A 17611-nucleotide genomic window follows, 5' to 3' on the forward strand; every position below is an offset into this window, starting at 1 on the left:
CAGACACTCTGGAAAAGAGTAGATTATATATTTTTTATTAGGTGATGGATTTCTTCTGATTGCATTGCAAGAAAGCGTAGTGTGATGATTTAAATCATAAGCTAGCAAGTAATTCCTGCTGGGTTTAATTGCTGCACTGCACTTTTACATCCAGACTGCGGAGGTCAAACAGAAGCGATAGGTTAATGTTGTTTTTTTCCCCAAAGGCTGCCGAAGCTAATTTGAAACTACCGAGGGTTGTGACTGCAAAACCTCCCCATTCACACAGACTACTTACATCTGACGACTGGCGACAACCCAAACATCTCTGCTTCACTGTCAGTGATAATGTGTTCAGTTGAATTCTGACACCGCAGTAATTGTGGCTACACTTGAGAGCTCAACACATAAGTCAGCCACCAGGTTTGTCTATAGGGGTGGTCAGACAGTAAGAGTACAGAAGTTTTAAAAGCAATATGAAGGAACTCACTTCAAAGCTTAGAAGGTGCTAAATTGGTAGAAGTACTTTAGTCACATAAATGAAAATGAAATCCAAGGAATTTTAAAAATCCTGACGACATACAGTATCTCAAATAGAATTACCCAACAGCAAGGATGGATTACTGTACAGGCCTACAGCACAGACCCAGGAGCCTTAGGTGTCAGGACATACTGACCACAAAAAGACACAAAGACATGCAAAGGAACCACAAAGAGGCACAAAACCACAAGAAAATGTTCTGAGTTACTATGACAAGCAGATCCTAAACAAAAAAAGAGACAAAATTACTACAAAGTCTGTATTTCAAACCTCTATGTAGGACATCACCCCTTGGTTTATGGACTTTTGACGCCTCAAGTTCAGCATTGCAGCTGTCGCCATCTCGTTTTTGGGGCCAAGAGTGACAATATTTGGGCAAGAGGCTAGAACTGTGGAGGAGCGAAGGGTGGATCTGATTGTGAAGCTGAGGACACTATCGGCAGACAGTCTGTTCCTAAAGCGGCCCGCCCTTAATTAAACTTAATAAAATAAATGGGCAAGTTATGTAAAAATTCACCCTCCTGTAGAGTTGTCATGAAGAAAGAAATGAGCTATAGAGACCAAAACCGTTTTTGTACCAGGCTGTAAACATGTTTATTTCTGCTGTTAGTCAGACGTTTGAACATGGGGGTCTATGGGGATTGACTGGCCTCTGGAGCCAGCCTCAAGCAGCCGTTCAAAGAGCGGCAGTTTTTGGCACTGTGTTGGCTCCATTTTTCAGCCCCGGAGGTTGCTGCTTTATTTGTGCCCAGGAGCCCACTGTCTCATAATTCACCCATGCCCAATGGGGATATGATGAATGTCTCATCACAATTGCCACTTGTTGTACCTAAAGGTCTGACTGTAGTTCTTTAAAAAGTTTGATTCTCACTTCTTCTTTTATAAAATACAAGCATGAAAATGCAGTTACATTTCACCCAAGCACAAAGTGACTCACATTCAGTAAGCTCCATTTTACAGCACTTCTCTGGTTGTTTGTAACTTTATTGTCCATTTACAAAGAAGAAAACATTCTCCGGCCTTTCCCAGATTACACAACAGATGTTAATGCACACTTTAAAGGCATCAACAATAGATCATCGGTGGAATGTGTAGTACTGTCATCGTGTCAGTCAGGGTTTGAAGTCTTCAGTTCTTTTTATCTCATATCTTCGTCTCTCTTGATCTTTCCTCTCTACTTTGTTCATCAACTCCCTTTTCTCCTAAGATTCTTTTTTCATCCTTTTTTTCTTTCACCTTGTTCTTTAATAGCAGTGTTAAAACTGTTTTGCAGCACTTACTGTTATAAATACGAGATAATATAAACTGTGTGGGTGAGAGACATTAATGTAACGATTGCAGAAAACTGTGTGTCAGAACATACACAGCATGACCATGAATCATTTGCAACTTTCTTTCAAAATTATGTTTCATAGTGATAAATAAAAATGAAGTTTTAGCACGGTAAAATTCCTTTGATTAGACAACAACATCTCCTTTGACTGGAGTTCGTGTAGCACTCTGCCGCTCATCTCACACCAGCTCATCAACCTCTCACTCCAGGACTTCCTCTCTCTCCCACTGACTTTAATGTCCTGCTGCTGACATACAAATCCCTTCGTGCCTCTGCGCCCAATTCATTTTCAGAGCTCCTCCTCTTCCTCTGACTCTGGCCTCCTGTCTGTCCCCAAAACACCCTGCCTCTGGAATGCACTGCCCCTCTCCATCTGTCTTGCCAACACTATTGATTCCATTGAAGTTATGTTATAAGATGACAAATTGCAAAACGCTGAAATTGATAAAGTGGACAAAAAAATGACAAATGACGCAGATGTCTGAATAATTGGATCAGTGAAGAAGAAAAGTGCAATATTTAATTTATAGCTGATGTGTGATAGTGATCACAGAGCAATATAAAGGTTCCTCCAGAGGGTTGCAGCGAGGCTCTGTATATATTGTGCACACATTACTCTGATGAATAGATGGTTAAAAATGAAGGATCACATTTAAAAAACAAGATGAACTTAATCAAACTTTTCCCTTTGTCCCACACAGAAAAGCCTGTTTCCGTGGAGCTGAGCTGCGGGGCTGGGCCCAGCCATGTAGTGTTGGAGCCAGGTTTGCCCCTCTTGCTGGACTGCAACCTTGGGGCCAGCGATACACCTTTCAATGTCACCTGGCTTCAAGATGGCCAGCCTTTGCCTCCGGAGGGGGGCGACTTCCTGCAGTATTTGGCCAACGCATCCCTCCTCCTGCTGCCGACCTCTAAGGATGGCCAGCCTGCCCACGGTGTAGAGGGGGGCTACAGCTGCATGAGTGCCAGCGCCATCGGAGCCCTGACCAGCCGGACTGTAAATGTTCTCCTAGCAAGTAGGTGTCCAGCAGATACATTTGCAACTCCAGCAGGGCTCTAGCACTCTAATGCCCAAGTATAGCATTTGTTTTAATTAAATGAATGAATCAGAATGTATGCAAATTAAAGCATATGTGCACATGTAGGGCCCCAGGTTAGCTGAAGGCTCAACATTGTGTTTAGGTGCAATACGAGTAGTATATTCTGTCTTTCTGCGGCTCTGATAGACTGGAGATTTGTCTATACTTTATCCTACCTTTTGCCTAATGCATGCTGGGATAAGCCTCAATTCTAAAGTGTAAAAAGTTCATGGATAGAGAAAATAAATAGGAATGGATGGAGTAAAAGTAAAACTCAGTAATTTGATTGATCAGGTGATCGACAGAAAATTAATCAGTAACAATTCTGATCAATCATTTTAGTCATTTTTTTAAGTAAAAATGACATAAATTTACTGTTTGCAGCTTCTCAGATGCAGACTTTTGCTGCTTTTGGAGTCTGCTATGATAGTGGTTTGCATATCTTTGGATTTTTCTACTCTTCGTTGTGCAAAATGAGACATTTGGAGATGTTGCCTCAGGCTGTGGGAAACTGTGATGGATATGTTAAGCTATTTCCTGATGTTTTATTCCTAATCATGAGGTTAGATTGTAGCATGAAACCAATATTATGAAGGCCTGAAAAACTATGATCATATCATATGAAAATACTGTATGCTACTGCATGTTACTTCATTGTCATTGTACATGTGGTGTTGTGTCTCTGTATAAAGGCAGACAAAATGCTACAAACTGCAGGAGGAGTATGATGTAATGGAGGAATATTGGTTTGATTCATTCATCCATTTAAAGCATTCAGCTGGGTATACACACAGGGAGAGAGAGAGAGAGAGAGAGAGCGAGAGCGAGAGAGCAATGTGATTTGTCAGATTTGTCGGGGGAATTTCCCTGCATGGATGGAGATGAACTTGGTTTTCCTCTGCCTCAGATAGCAGACTTATTCTCTGGTGGAGCGCTAACAAGTGTCCTGGGAACAGGTACACTTTTAAACAACAGTCTGTTAAAAGGCATAGAGTGAAGGAGGCCGAGTGGATTAAAATGAAAAAATGAACTGGAAGATGCAGGTGGGAGGGCCGAGAGGACAGGCTGAAGCCTTTTAATCGCCCTTCCAAGGAGGCCTCTTTCTCTCACACTCTTAAGTGGTAGTCTTTATTTAGTCATTAGCTTTGTGTAAAATGAGACTGTATCCTTTGTGGATGCCCCTGGTTTTGTCAGCTGTCACATGCCTATTTATGAGGATCCCTTGTTTAAGGGACAATAAGGCGTAAAGGAGGGGTAGGGGGTGTGTGTGGGATGAATAGTGAGACGGCAGAAAAGGCTGAAGAGAGTTTGCGGTGATGGTGAAAGGAAAAGCTTCAGAGACCATTAAGAATGACCTTCAGTTTGCATGTGTGTGTATACGCACAAGCGTGTGTGTGTGGCTTTTGAATTAAATCAGCGGCGAGAGGCTATGAGATAGATGTGACCAGTGCGCAGGAGGTCGAAGCCGAAACTGCCTCAACATTGACATTGAGCAGACATTCCCATTTCCTACTGCGTCTTCGCCAGCAGAAATGAGACTGAAGAGAGAACGTAGCAGAGATCACATCTGTGAAAACACATTACGAAACCCACCTGCTCCAGTTTCCCTGTCGCAGTACATGATGCATGTGGCCTTGTCTAAAAGCATGTGAATGTGTTGGAAGGGGAGAGACGCAGTGAAAGAGACCTGCCTTCTCCTTGGATACAGATAAACAGTATTTCGGTCTGTACCTCACTTTTCTCTCGGCAGAATGCCAGAGGCGGCATACAGTGTGCGCATTACATTTCCCAAACACATCCACGGGTAAATGATGATGCAGGGGGAAAAAAAAGCAGCTTTTAATGTTAATTAGACCAATTAACCTTTCTCGTTATGAGACTGCTGAGGTGAATGTCAATATTTCCTAATTCCTACCAGCTTTTGCAAACCCATTACAGTCAAAAAGCCGATGTCATAATCATAAAAAGTGTGCTCTCTCCTCCATACAAACAAGCTGTGTGCACTTAATACGTTTGCATTTTTGCTCTTCATTTACAAAGAATGTGGTAGAAAAGTACATTTTATTTCTTTTTTTAGGCTTTAGAGATATTTTGTACACATTTGTATGCATGCATGTTGATTTAATCACAGTACCCCTTTATTTTCAACTCACATGAGAGTCATGTGATTTTAGTAAATTGTAATTTTGAGGCAGCTTGATATTAATGCATGCAATCATCATCAGTCTCAAAATGTACATCTCTATGCACTCTATGCCTTTGAAAAGATGAAAAGGGGACGAGGAGAATCGCTTCAAGATGAGCAATGGTAGTCCAAGCACATCTAACACTAATTTCCAGGCTCAAGCATTTATTTAAAAAAAAAAAAAAAAAAAAGTTCCACAGAGTATAAATGTTTCATTTTGTCAGTGTTGCTGTGTGACAGGTCATTCCTGCATGAATGCCAACCCTGACAGAACTGAACACCTTTATAAAGCTTAAAAGGGCAGCATACTGCAAATAGGAAATTAAAATTTCATACTGCACATATTTCCCAGTTGCTATTACAAATATCTGTTGAGGCTGGGGGCATGCTTGATGGGTTTTCACACTGTTAGTCAGCCTGAAAGCTGGGTAGCAGAGAGGTCACGGGTGGAATTATCTGCTTGCACAAGGGGAGGGGAAAAATGCTGCAATCTGATAGCTGTGGGGCCAAAGAGTGGGGCATAGATAGGGGGACAGACAAAGACAGAGAAAGAGTCCGGGGTAAAGTCAAGGGCAGGAGAGAGAGAGAGGGAAGCAGTGAAAAAAGACGAACAAGAGCGAGCAAAGAAAGACGAGATGGGGACTTTTTATTTAGTGCATTGAAGGGTTACACACTTCTCATAGAGCAGTGCCCAAGGAGCTGCCTGAGAATGTTTTAACAAAAAAAAAAAAAAAAAAAAAACATAGAAAGACCTTGTTGCTAGGAAACAATTGGACATATTTTTTGACCCTGTGGCTGTATATGTCACCTTTTGTTGGGGGTGTTATTCTGAAGAACGCCATGGTGCCGGGTGCGTCTGTCATGGAATTTCATTGCGAGGGACACTCATGGAGTCCTGGGAAAAGACTAATATGATTATGCTTTGACAGAGCGGAGGTGGAAGCCCAGCCAGTCGCCATTGTTCCATCACAGCACGGGCAAAGTGTCTTCTCTGAGCACCCTCCTCCCCCTTTTGCATTAAAGTGTGCTCATGTGCACTCTCGCTGATCAGCTGTTGTTCACCACTCACATACAGACACCCCCCCACCGACACTCATGCACATAGATGCACACAGTGATCCAGTAATGAAATCACAAGCAGTCCGTGCAGGCATCAAGGCGCAAGCTGGAGCACTAGAGTGAACACTGAGGTACAAGTAGTTTGCACTCAAGTTAACACACATGCAGTGAGTCTGGCACCCTGTCAGCGCTCTTTGGCAGTGTCACAGGTGGAATGTTTACATGAGGGCATCATGCTGTGTAATGGCTGGAAGTAGAAGGGTTTAATGATCAACTCCTGCAAAGCTCGCTATGCAACAGTCATTGCAAGTGTTTCTAAAATGAATCAAATGCTTTCTGCTACTACGGCCAAGCAAGTGTGTGTGCCTCTGTGTACTCATTGAGAAACTTTGTTCCCTCAGCGCGGTAGGAAAACACAGATGGCCAGTTTGTTGCCATGACTAACAGTTGGTGTGATAGGGGTTAGGGTAATCTCGGAAAGTCCTCCCAGTGTCTCATCAAGCTAGCAGTGGTTTCTGGAGGAAATCTTGTCCAATAAATTGGGGTAGCTTGAAATCGAGAGGCTGCCATGTGATTGGCTGCAAGTTTGAAAACGCCCAGAAACAGAAACAAGTTTGGAAGCTAGTGTGAGGATCTTCACTCAGTCCTCCCTCCCAAAGTTTTGCTTGTCTTAACTCAGGAACATCCCTGTCTCTACTCTAATGCAGCTTTTTAGCCATGCTAGCTGCGGCTTTATGGGTGGCAATGTTGGTCTAGTGGCCTGTCAGTCCACCACTAACAACTATTGGATGGATTGCTATGATTTTTTATACATACAATTATGGTCCCCAGAGGATGAATAATACTGACTTTGGTGATTACTTGACTCGACCTCTAATGACACCAATAGAATGCATGCAATTTGTATTTTTAGTGAAATATCTCGATGAGTATTTGGTGGATTACTGACTTTTCATTGCGCCACCAGCGGGTAAAAAGTTCTCAAAATCTGCTAGATGGACTAGCACAAAACTGTGTATGGACATTCATGATTTCCAGACAATCTATCCTAATGACTGCGGTGATTCCCTGACATGACATTTCCTCTAGTGCCACAATTAGGCTGAACATTTGTGGTTTTGAGTTTAATGGTCCAGTGTGTATGGTTTAAGAGCATCTTGTGAGAAGGTTGCACATTGCAAACAACTGAAACCTCTCCCATCACTGTGTACCAAGCATGTAAAAGAACTATGGTGGCCAACTCTAGAGCCAGTGTTTGGGTTGTCTGTTTTGGGCTAATGTAGAAGCAACATGGCAGACCTTGTGGAAGAGGACCCGCTCTGTATGTAGATATGGCTCATTCTAAGGTAACGAAAACACACATTTTTTTTTAGTTTCTGGTGATTGTACACTAATGAAAACATAGGTATAAATATTATATCAGTAGCTAACTGGTTAGTTTTTTTCAGAAATACCCTCCAAAACAAAATGATGTGTAATACAAGAGGCCTTTCCTTGTGGTTTCCTTGTACAGTAGGTGCTCCACCGGCTCAGTGAGCTTTAGCACTGCGTCTCAAAGCGCTATACTCTTAGTGGTGTTGAAATTTTAATGTTCAATGTCTTGCCGTTTATTTATTGTTTTGTGTTGGCTCTGCTGACAAACAGCTTGCTAGCCATGTTAACACACATAGTGGCCACTGCCCATCCTGCAGTCTCTGGTTGGAGCTAGCTAGTGGCACAACTCCAATAGTGTTGCTGCAGAAACATGGTGGCCACCCTCTGGTCTTTCCCTAGGTAGCCCTGGTAAGTAAGCAGCTTCATTTGGAGCTGCCACACCCCCTTAATATTGTTAACTACTGTTAGCACCACTAACCCTGCTGACACTGCTAATGGTGCTAACAGAGCCAATAGTTAACAATGTTAAAAGAGGTTTGCGGCTCAGAACTGAGCACTAGATTTGTGGGGTGCTCAGAGCAAGAGTTGCAAAATAAACCTATTCTATGACATGCCAAAAAACTGACTACTGGAGGTATTGCTTGGAGATTTGGTAAACACGATCATGTTCCCCTCAGAATAAATTATCATAGACCTTAACTTTTTATCTGGTGCCTAGTTTAAAACATTCCCATCAGTGCTAATCAGCAAACATTTGCATGCTAACACACTAAAATACAATGGGGAATCTGGTAAACATTACACCTGCTAAACATCTGCATTTTAGATGCTTTAGATGATTCGCGGGGGGGCTGGAGCCTATCCCAGCTGACATCGGGCGAGAGGCAGGGGACACCCTGGACAGGTCGCCAGACTATCACAGCTGTCAGAGTACTCCAGCTAGCATATTTGGGTTTCTCATGAACAGGAATATGGTGTTTACATGCTCAAACACATAAACAGGATACTTCAAAAACCTTATCATAAACAAGTTATTCATCTCCATGCACACTGGGAGCCTCTTATGATACCTATGTTAGCATAGCACAATAAAACCTCTGCACCTACACATCTATATCTTTAAGTAAGATCTAATCTATTGCAAATAAACATATGTTGTTTAGAAGTTGTGTAATCTGTTCACATTTAACCACTTGTGTAATAAAACAGTATCTCTGCAGCTTTTTGAAATGCATGAATCAGCTTGTCCTTCCTGCAATGTAGATTTCTGTATTTAACACACCGTTGGATCTTTACATGTTTTCATGCTGTGCAGATTTGGCGTGAATCAGTTCTGCGATTAGCCTCACATGGAGAAAACGTGTTACAGAACAGGATAAATAAGCCAGAAAGAATGACTGATTACAAACTGTGTTTGTGTTCTGATGCATTTATTTATTCACACGTCTCAACTGGTTTTATATTATAGTTTACTGAACTGTATAATGATTTACAGTCTGTTGTGTCACTAAGGTTGGTTTACTGCCTTCATACAGCACTGTATTTTCTAGCCTACTTACATCAGTTGGGATTTGGAGTCTCCTTCTGTTACCTTCCTGCTTCCTCACTGCCTTTGGTTGCCTCCTCTGTCTTCTTTCTCTGCTCTCTCCTTTGATCCACCCCCCACTCTGCACTCTTCAGTCACAGCTACAGGCAAAGTGGCTGGGACAGCCAACCGGTTTTGTTCTCTTCTCCAACAGCCTGTTGGGGTCAGAGGTTAGAGGCCCTCAGACAGTGCTCACTGCTGCCCCCTGGTGCTCAGTATTATCTACAGTAGGAAGCTTTCCCGTGTGTGTGAAAGTGTTGAGGCGCTGAAAATTGGAGCCCTGCCAAGACTCGACCTGCAGAGAGAAATAATCTAGCCAAGCCTGATTAAATCCCCAAATTTCTCCTAATCAGGACATTCAATGGTATTTAAATGGTCTGAACAAGTTTTTAATTAAATTACAAAATTGAAAATGGTACCTTTAAAATCCCTAAAATGGCCTGAATGCAATAATCAGAAGTCTGCATGGACAGATTCTGAACTTAAGTATGCCGGTTTTTAAAGAACACTCAGTGAAATAAAGAAACTCCCATTAAGTTGATATTTTAAATTAAAAGACATTAGTTTTGCTGCCCATTCAATTTAGTGCACTGATGTGTGAGTATGTGTGTGTGTGCTCTGATACTGTCCATGAGGGAGCTGTCAACCGGCAGTGAATCGGGCCTTCAAGATAATTGCATAGTCAGTCACACCATGTGTGACCTACATCAAACAAACTGTGTCCTAGAGGTAGCCGACATGACACTCACATTTGAGATCATTAAAGAAAAGGTCATTTGCAACAAGCGGTGGTTTAGATATGGGCCACTTTTTGTGTCTGTCCTCTGGGAAATCACTAATTCTTCTTTGATAGATACCTCCCTGACCTCTATCACCTCTTTCCCCTCAGGTCTGTCCAAGTTCCATCAGGAGCCATCACCCCAAACGGTGCCCGCTGGGGGAGCTGCTCGCTTCGAGTGCCAGATTGAGGGAGTACCCACACCGGTTATTACCTGGGAAAAGGACACAGTGGCTGTCCCCGAGGACACAAGGTGACTCTTTTATGTGTTGGTGTTGACCTTCACCCCTTCTGATTTCATCTTTTCTTCTGTCTTTTGTTTTCTTACAGTATCAGTGAATGAACAATGTGATTACTCAGGCTTGTGTCAGGATTTCTGCTGTTTTAACCCAATTATTTTAAAAGTATGTTCTTTTTTACCTCAAACTTAATTTGTTCTCTCATTAACATCCTAGCGCTGTCTTTTAGATCCAAAAATAATGCCATAAAATGATTGACATGAAAAGCCAAATAAGACGTGGCTTTCTAGTTTAAATACTTCCTATAAATGTGAACTAAAGAGTAGCTCAGTGATGTACTTAATCTGGGAAACACATACAGGCTAAATGTGAATTGTATTCAATCCGACTATGATGTGAACTCAAGATGGCTGTTAAATCCCAGTGCAGATAAAAGCTCGTTCAATCAGGAGAGACTCTTTCTCAGAGACAAGAATATGTATTTACATGTGCACATAAGTATGAGAAATGTGAAAAGTCTTTGGCGATTAGACCCCATCACAATGTCATATATTCCAGGAGGATGGTAAAGACGTTGTAGATTAGGGAACCCTCTCTGCAGAGTCTAGACGCAGGCGGTGGTGATGAGGTGATGAGGTGAGATGAAGAGGGAACTGAGGATCTGGACGTGAAGAGGAATGAGCTTTTTATTAACTTGTCCTGGGCTCTGGATAAGGTGACTGGAGGTGAATGGGTTGGAGGAGGGTGCAACGATTCCGCTTAAAATGACAGCTGACAGGCGCAGAGAGGAGAACAGATTTAAAGTGAGCAACATGAGTGGCTGAAGGAGATTGTGGCAAAGGGAACACCTATAGCCCGCTGACTGGTGGAATTGTGAATGGATATAGCATAAAAAAAGTCTTCCTGATTGAACTTAAACTGAGCTTCATTATTAATGTAACAATAGCAAACTTGCATTTGGTTCGGGAAAACTCACATGTTGAGTTCCACAATTGATCAGAAATGTGTGCACATGCCGTGACATGACAGAATGACCTTGTTTGTTAAGCTCATTTTCACTGGAATACACACAGTAAATAAGTGAAGGATTATCTTTTTGCACCATGTAAAATGAGAGGTACAGCATGAGTTAAATGTTGATTGCATTTGAGCTTCTCAGTTTACTAACTGAAAATGGTACAAGGATTTTTACATGCTTCCGACATACCCAGATGTGAATGTGAGTGTGCTGCATTTACAAAGCCAACCTGGAAAATCAGAAAACCTTTTAGTCGTCTGGTTCGACATTTAAGTGTTCCCTCTATGTTCATTTGACATATGAAACATACATGTTCATGCAAATCAATTTAGTGCTGTTTAATTACAGTCTCGTTATTATCCCATCACTTCTTTGTATCCTCCCCTGGAACATACTGTCTGCAATTACAAGCTTCAGTGGAGAGGTCAGAGTGCAGTGATTACCAAGCACTCTAATTTGACCTTGACAATGCAGTGCAAAACTTACTAATAATAGTAACAATTAACAGAACATCAGGTGCAGGGGCTGAGGGTCCCTCCCTCATTACACACCTGTCAACCACCTCAAAATTTTAAGAGTAAAAATAAAAAATAAAATGTATTATGTAGCCATTGATGATATTTCCAGTATTCTTATTATCGTTTTTAGTCATTCATGAAAGCTTCAAAAATGGCCACTGCCTGATGACCTCAGATGCCCACACAAGAAGTTTTCTTTGACTACAGGAGTGTTTCAAAGTAAATATTCAGGTTTTCTACAACCTTTCAGAAGACAACTGAAGAATTACCTTGAGGTGTCAAGCTTTTCACTATGAAGCTTCTGTGCTCTTACAGACACAGAAAAAAAAAGATTCAAAATGCGCGTCTGCTGCCACCTCCTCGACAGATCTCTGTCTGTCTGTTCTCTCACACACATGCTCTCATTTACGGGGCCACTTAACGATGTTGACATTTCGCTGTGACTCTACTGGCTCCAGCGCCTTGGAATTTGTTTCCAGCCTTATTGCACAGGACTAAGTGCTAATGGCTGCTGTAGCCCTGCATGACCTGCAAACAGCTCGCTGCTTATGAGGTCTTATTGGTGGGATGTGGTTCTCTGACCTCAGGCGATGTTAATGGTCTCTCACAAAGATGAGCCAACGGATGGCTGATACATCACTGGCTTTTTCTCTCTCTGTTCTCTCCTGCTCTAATGTGCCTTTTTCTCTCTATTGGCCCTTCTGCCACCTCCCTTCCCATTCCCTTTACATCTCTTTTCGGTTACACTTCTATCCCCATTTTCTATTCATTCATGGCTCCCTATCTTCCTCTCATTATCTCTTTCTTTTCTTATTCTTTGTTTTTCCCATCAACTGCCTTTTTTTCTCACCTTCTCTCCACCCTCTTCTCCTCTTCCCTTCTGAACACGCTACCGCTGCTCAAATTTAGGTGGGATTAATAGGCTGCGATAAAGTGATAAGAGGTTGTGAGATGGCATTACATTGCCAGGGCCCTGGGGGCTTGGAGTAATATTTCTGGAACATGACCTCCACAAAAGGGGGAGAAATAGAGTCATGTAGGATTAAAGTAGAAATAGTAAATATCAACAGCACAAATAGACATTGTACTCAAAATGATAAAATACGCAAATGTAATTGTTATTTTCTGTACTGCTTTTTGGGTATTCTGTGCTTACATGATTCTGTGCTTGAGAGATTGTCTTTGTTCAGAAGACAACGTTCATCTTCCCATCCCTGTCTTTAAGTTTCTTTTGGGTTGCATGACTTGTAATTGCAGCCTCTCCTTGTTGTGGTTGTGCACAATAGCTTCTCTCTGGAATAAAGACGGATGGAGTCCTGTGAGGCCCCAGCAGTAAACCCTGCAGAGTTGATCAGCTGGATGTTTCATGCTGCAGGGCACTAAGCCATTTATTCAGTCGATTTTCTCTCTCTGTGCCATTCGCCTTCACACTCTTTCTCCCTCTGTCACCTCTTCCTCTGTTTCGCCCTGTGTACAACAGGTTCATTTCCCTTCTTAACGGGGTGCTCCAGATTCTGGAGGTGACCAAGGAGGATGAGGGCGCCTACCGCTGTGTCGCGTCCAACTCTGCCAGGAAGGACATCAGTCATGAAGCCAGGCTCACTGTCACCACAGGTGAGGTCTGTTGCTGTGCTTTATAGTGTTTGAATAGGCAGCCAGGCCCCGCTGGGAGCTGCCAGGCCAACCTCTAAAAAATCTAATGTGAGTTTTAGTACTTGATGCTTGAAATGTGTTGGGTCTCTCTGGTGCTAACAAAATGACATTCTCACTGTGTATTGTGTAACCCAGTGTTTGTATTGTGTGTTGTGGGTTTGAAACTAAAGTGAAAAAACACTGTTGTAGGCAATTAGTTTGCTGGCTGAACTAGCAAAGCAGTTTTGCATAACAGATGTGGGATTTGCATTATTTGGATCAAAACATATAAAATACTCTGCTTTGAAGAATCATTTACTTCTGATTTTCCACATCGCACTTAAGCAAGTTGCATTTTGTACCATGATTGTATTCCAAAGCTCTTTTAAGGTCATAAAATCATAATTGTTCTCACATGCCTTGAACTCTGATTTAAAGTAGGCATAGAGAAACGTAACCTCTTAAGCAGATGAATGTGAAAACATTGTAAATTCCTCTCGTACCTCGCTCTGCACAGTGAAGGTCAAACATCTAAGCCAAGTAACACAAACTAAAATGCATTATTTGAGTGGAGGATAGTTTATAGTGGATTGCAATACAACGGAATACAATAGGAGCCGTGAGAGGCAAATGAAGAAAAAAATTCCTGCCGATCCATTTTCAAAGTTTGATCTCAGTAGTTTTCCCTCCTGTGTTTGTAACTTAAGAACAGGTGAAAGATGGATTTTGTCAGGTTAATCTTTTTAAGTTCCTTAAGTTTTTTCCTTCCGTAAAACAAGTATATTTTAAGGATAATTTTTCTAAATTACTTTTCTCCATTGACCTCCATGTTAAAATCCCCAACTTTACAGCAAAGTAAACATGTTTACAGCCTGGTACAAAAAACGGTTTTGGTCTCTATAGTTAATTTCCCCAGAAATGACAACTGTACAGAGCACAGTGGCACTGAGAATATTGTATTATATTAGTATATTCCATTTTCTGAATGTAAAAAGGATAGTTTAACGTTTGATTTGTAATGCGTACTCATACAAATACATGTATTGTTATATCCCTACCCATTTGATTTCCTTACCACTGCATTAATTGTAAGCATTCAGTTCACTGGTTGTTTTTAGCATAATTAGCATTTCCTAGCTACATGTAGGCTATAATCAGTTGGCAGTTATCTTCATTAGCCGTGTACAGTCACTCAGGGCCAGCCAACTCATCCCTTTTATTTTTCATTTTTTCTTTTAGATTAAATATCTTTTCTAACACTCTTTAGTCTAACATCTCAATTCATTTGTGTAACATTAACAATGTTATTATTTAACTGCTTTGTCTTGACGATACAATGACAAAAGAAAGCAGCAGTAGGTCAGTAAGTTGTAAAAACATTCCTTCCCCAAATGTAAAATTGATTATTATATTGAATCTGAGTCCCCAGTTTAATACGTTTGGCTATGATTTAATGTAGGCTGTGAGTATTGGCATCAACCTACAAATGATAAGATGCAATAAAGGCAGTAAGCTAATCAAGTAAACTTCAGAATCTATCACATCATCAACGAACAGGAAAGCATTATGATCTGTTATCCCACTTTCTCAACCATGTCTGTTAACATCTTCAGCAGAGCTAAAGCAAGTCATTTTATCATTATGCATGGATATAAAGGCTCCATTATTACAGCCAGACAGTATTTCCACAAATGCCAGGGCTTGAATGGTTGCTGCTGCCTAATATAGGAAATACAGTTAAGTATCTAAGACATAGCTGTGACAATTCAAACCCTTTTGAACAAACATTTGTGGTATCAAACCGGAAGGGGACAGAATAGGAGCTTGGAGTAGCTGTTTGGCAGAGACCAACGCCTCTGCAGAGCTGAGACTTTTCTCAACTCTGACTACTTGTGCTTGGAAAAAAAAAATGGTTTTTTAAAACGACTTCAGCTTACTGAACTTCAGCCACCTTTGCCATGTGTCCTTTATGCAATGTATTTTTTTTTTATACATTTCTGTTTCATGTCTCATTAAAAGCATCTCTATTATGCAAAGCACTTTAAGCTGTTGATGGTTTGTACTAAATGCAAGTGCGTGCCTGTCCTTCAGACTCCATTTGCTATCACACTTACAGATAGAAAGAAAAAAGTGTTGACAGACAGTAGTCATATTCTACACTGGAGCTGGCATTGGGCTTAAACTTTCAATTTGGCCTTCCATAAGCGTCTGACACTGTGTGTTTGTTCATCTTTTCATCCACAGAACTCATTGTCCCTGTTTGGTAGAAGGATTGCAGTTTTTTCAGTGTTTCAATTCAGCGACTAAATAAGAGCATGACATTCAAAGTTACACAATTCAGCTGGAAACTTTATGTAAGTCATACAGAAAGTGCTGTGGGGAAAACAAGGTATTTATGTACATATTTAAACTGAATTGTCTCCCACTAATCTTCATCTTAAACTGCATTACTGATCATTTTGTGCAAACCACAGCAAAGTGTTTAAGAAGGCTGACTCTACACAGCCGTTGCTTTCTGTAATTTACCTCAATTTACTGTAATCAAAACTATTACACATCTTAATACCACAGGCAAAGAGAACTCAAACCCTAAAAATGTCACGTGCATCAATTCATAACATGGTGACAAAGGATAAATGTTACATTATGATGTGATTATGCTTCAATCAATGAAACCCAAGATGACAATTAAATGCAATGAGTTATGCTGTTTACACATTAAAAGCATATCCTTCAGTATGCCATATCTACAGTATTTGACAATTTTGACGCCCTTCTCCAATCTGATCAGAATCCCAGGCTGACTGTGTCACACAAGGACTTGCATTAGTGGATTACATGGTGCAGTGAGTCAGTGAATAGTATTGTGAGGTGTGATTTTGCCATTAGGCAACCCACATTAAAGCCATGTCGTATTATCTGCCTTTGTAGCTATCAGTCCACTGTAATTGGCTGCTCTGTGGAAACCATTGTGTCCTTTTTGAGTCACAGCCTTTGTGTCCTTCAAAAGAAAGACAAAGAGGGGGAGAGACAGACAAGGCCAAAAGAAGCAGTCAGAATAGCATTTGGAATTTGAATACTTTTCTCATGCTTCTATCGCAATTTGAGTGCAAAATATGAGGGAAAGTGTTGTCTCTTTTTTGCACAATGGGTGCTCTTCACTTTTGATAGTCAAAGAGCTTTATGAAAATTAGTTTGCCACAATATATATAGTATATCTGACAGATTTTCACACCTGTAATGACAAAGAGGCTGATGCTATTTTCCCTTGATGGTTTTCCTGCTGTCATGGAACCCCAGAAAGAAACTACTTAAGGCTGTGTTATGAGTCATTAAGAGTAACAGCAGAAATACATGAGGCATGGATGTGACATGTCAGGTAACGGGGGCGGAGCAGCATTTTTTTACCTACACAGACTCTGTCTTTGTACTGTAGCATGTGGTTGTTGAGTTTTGCTAAGTGATAATGCAGTTGGTTATGCATTGGCTTCTGTGGTCAGTGTAGGAGCTTCAGTTGATTATAATGGGCGCCCTCTGCTGTGGGCATGTATGGTATCTTTTATTTTCAGGCCTTCATACACACACAAGCTGTCTTTGTTAGTTTAAGGAACTCACAAAGAAATACAACCCTACACCTGCGGAGTTCAAGTTTCTCTCTTTAATCGAACTAAGACTAGCCCAAGTCACAACAGAAGCTTTTGCGGCTTCCAATTAAGTTCAAAAGTAGCCGCCCACAGACACCACAACGGGAGATATGATGAACTCACTGTCTTTGCTTTAGTTCTACTCACTGGCTGATGATCTATGGTGCTTTAGTTGGTTTTAGAGTTGACTGATTTGCAGAGTGTATGAAGAGTTGCAAGATGATGCTATGAACTGATTGTCTTGACTGTTAAAAAAAGTGAAAACAAAAATCCTCAAACAAACATTCACCAAATTAAAACGCCTTTACAAAAACAAAGTTTAAATCAGTGAAGTATAAAGAGGGCGTCACTGGCTTAGTGGGTAAAGCAGGCGCCCCATGTACAAGGCTGTTGCCGCAGTGGCCCGGGTTCGAGTCCAGCCTGCATGTCATCCCCTCTCTCTCCCCCCACCCCTCACACTTGGCTCTCCTATCCATTAAAGGTAAAATGCCCAAAAACATATCTTTAAAAAAAAAAAAAGAAGTATAAATGACTTCATCAAACAATAAAAACTAAGATTAACCAAAAACATGCCGGGTAAAGACTGTAACCCCGTAGCGTCTTCCATGCTCTGAACTCAATTCAACACACCTGCCTTTTAATTAAAG

The 17611-nt window shown here is 41.2% G+C and overlaps 1 protein-coding gene across 2 annotated transcripts in view; it reads left to right on the plus strand.

The window, feature by feature from the left end:
- igdcc4 (immunoglobulin superfamily, DCC subclass, member 4) overlaps window positions 1-17611 on the plus strand; it is a 73645-nt gene that overhangs the window by 22856 nt on the left and 33178 nt on the right. For both annotated transcript variants that reach the window (XM_049600230.1, XM_049600235.1), the window contains exons 2-4: window positions 2555-2869; window positions 10025-10166; window positions 13169-13302. In XM_049600230.1, the coding sequence (XP_049456187.1) occupies window positions 2555-2869; window positions 10025-10166; window positions 13169-13302 (591 nt within the window). The remainder of the gene's footprint in view (window positions 1-2554; window positions 2870-10024; window positions 10167-13168; window positions 13303-17611) is intronic.

The sequence above is a fragment of the Epinephelus fuscoguttatus genome, linkage group LG2 (genome assembly GCF_011397635.1).
Source record: "Epinephelus fuscoguttatus linkage group LG2, E.fuscoguttatus.final_Chr_v1".
Lineage (NCBI taxonomy): Eukaryota > Metazoa > Chordata > Actinopteri > Perciformes > Serranidae > Epinephelus > Epinephelus fuscoguttatus.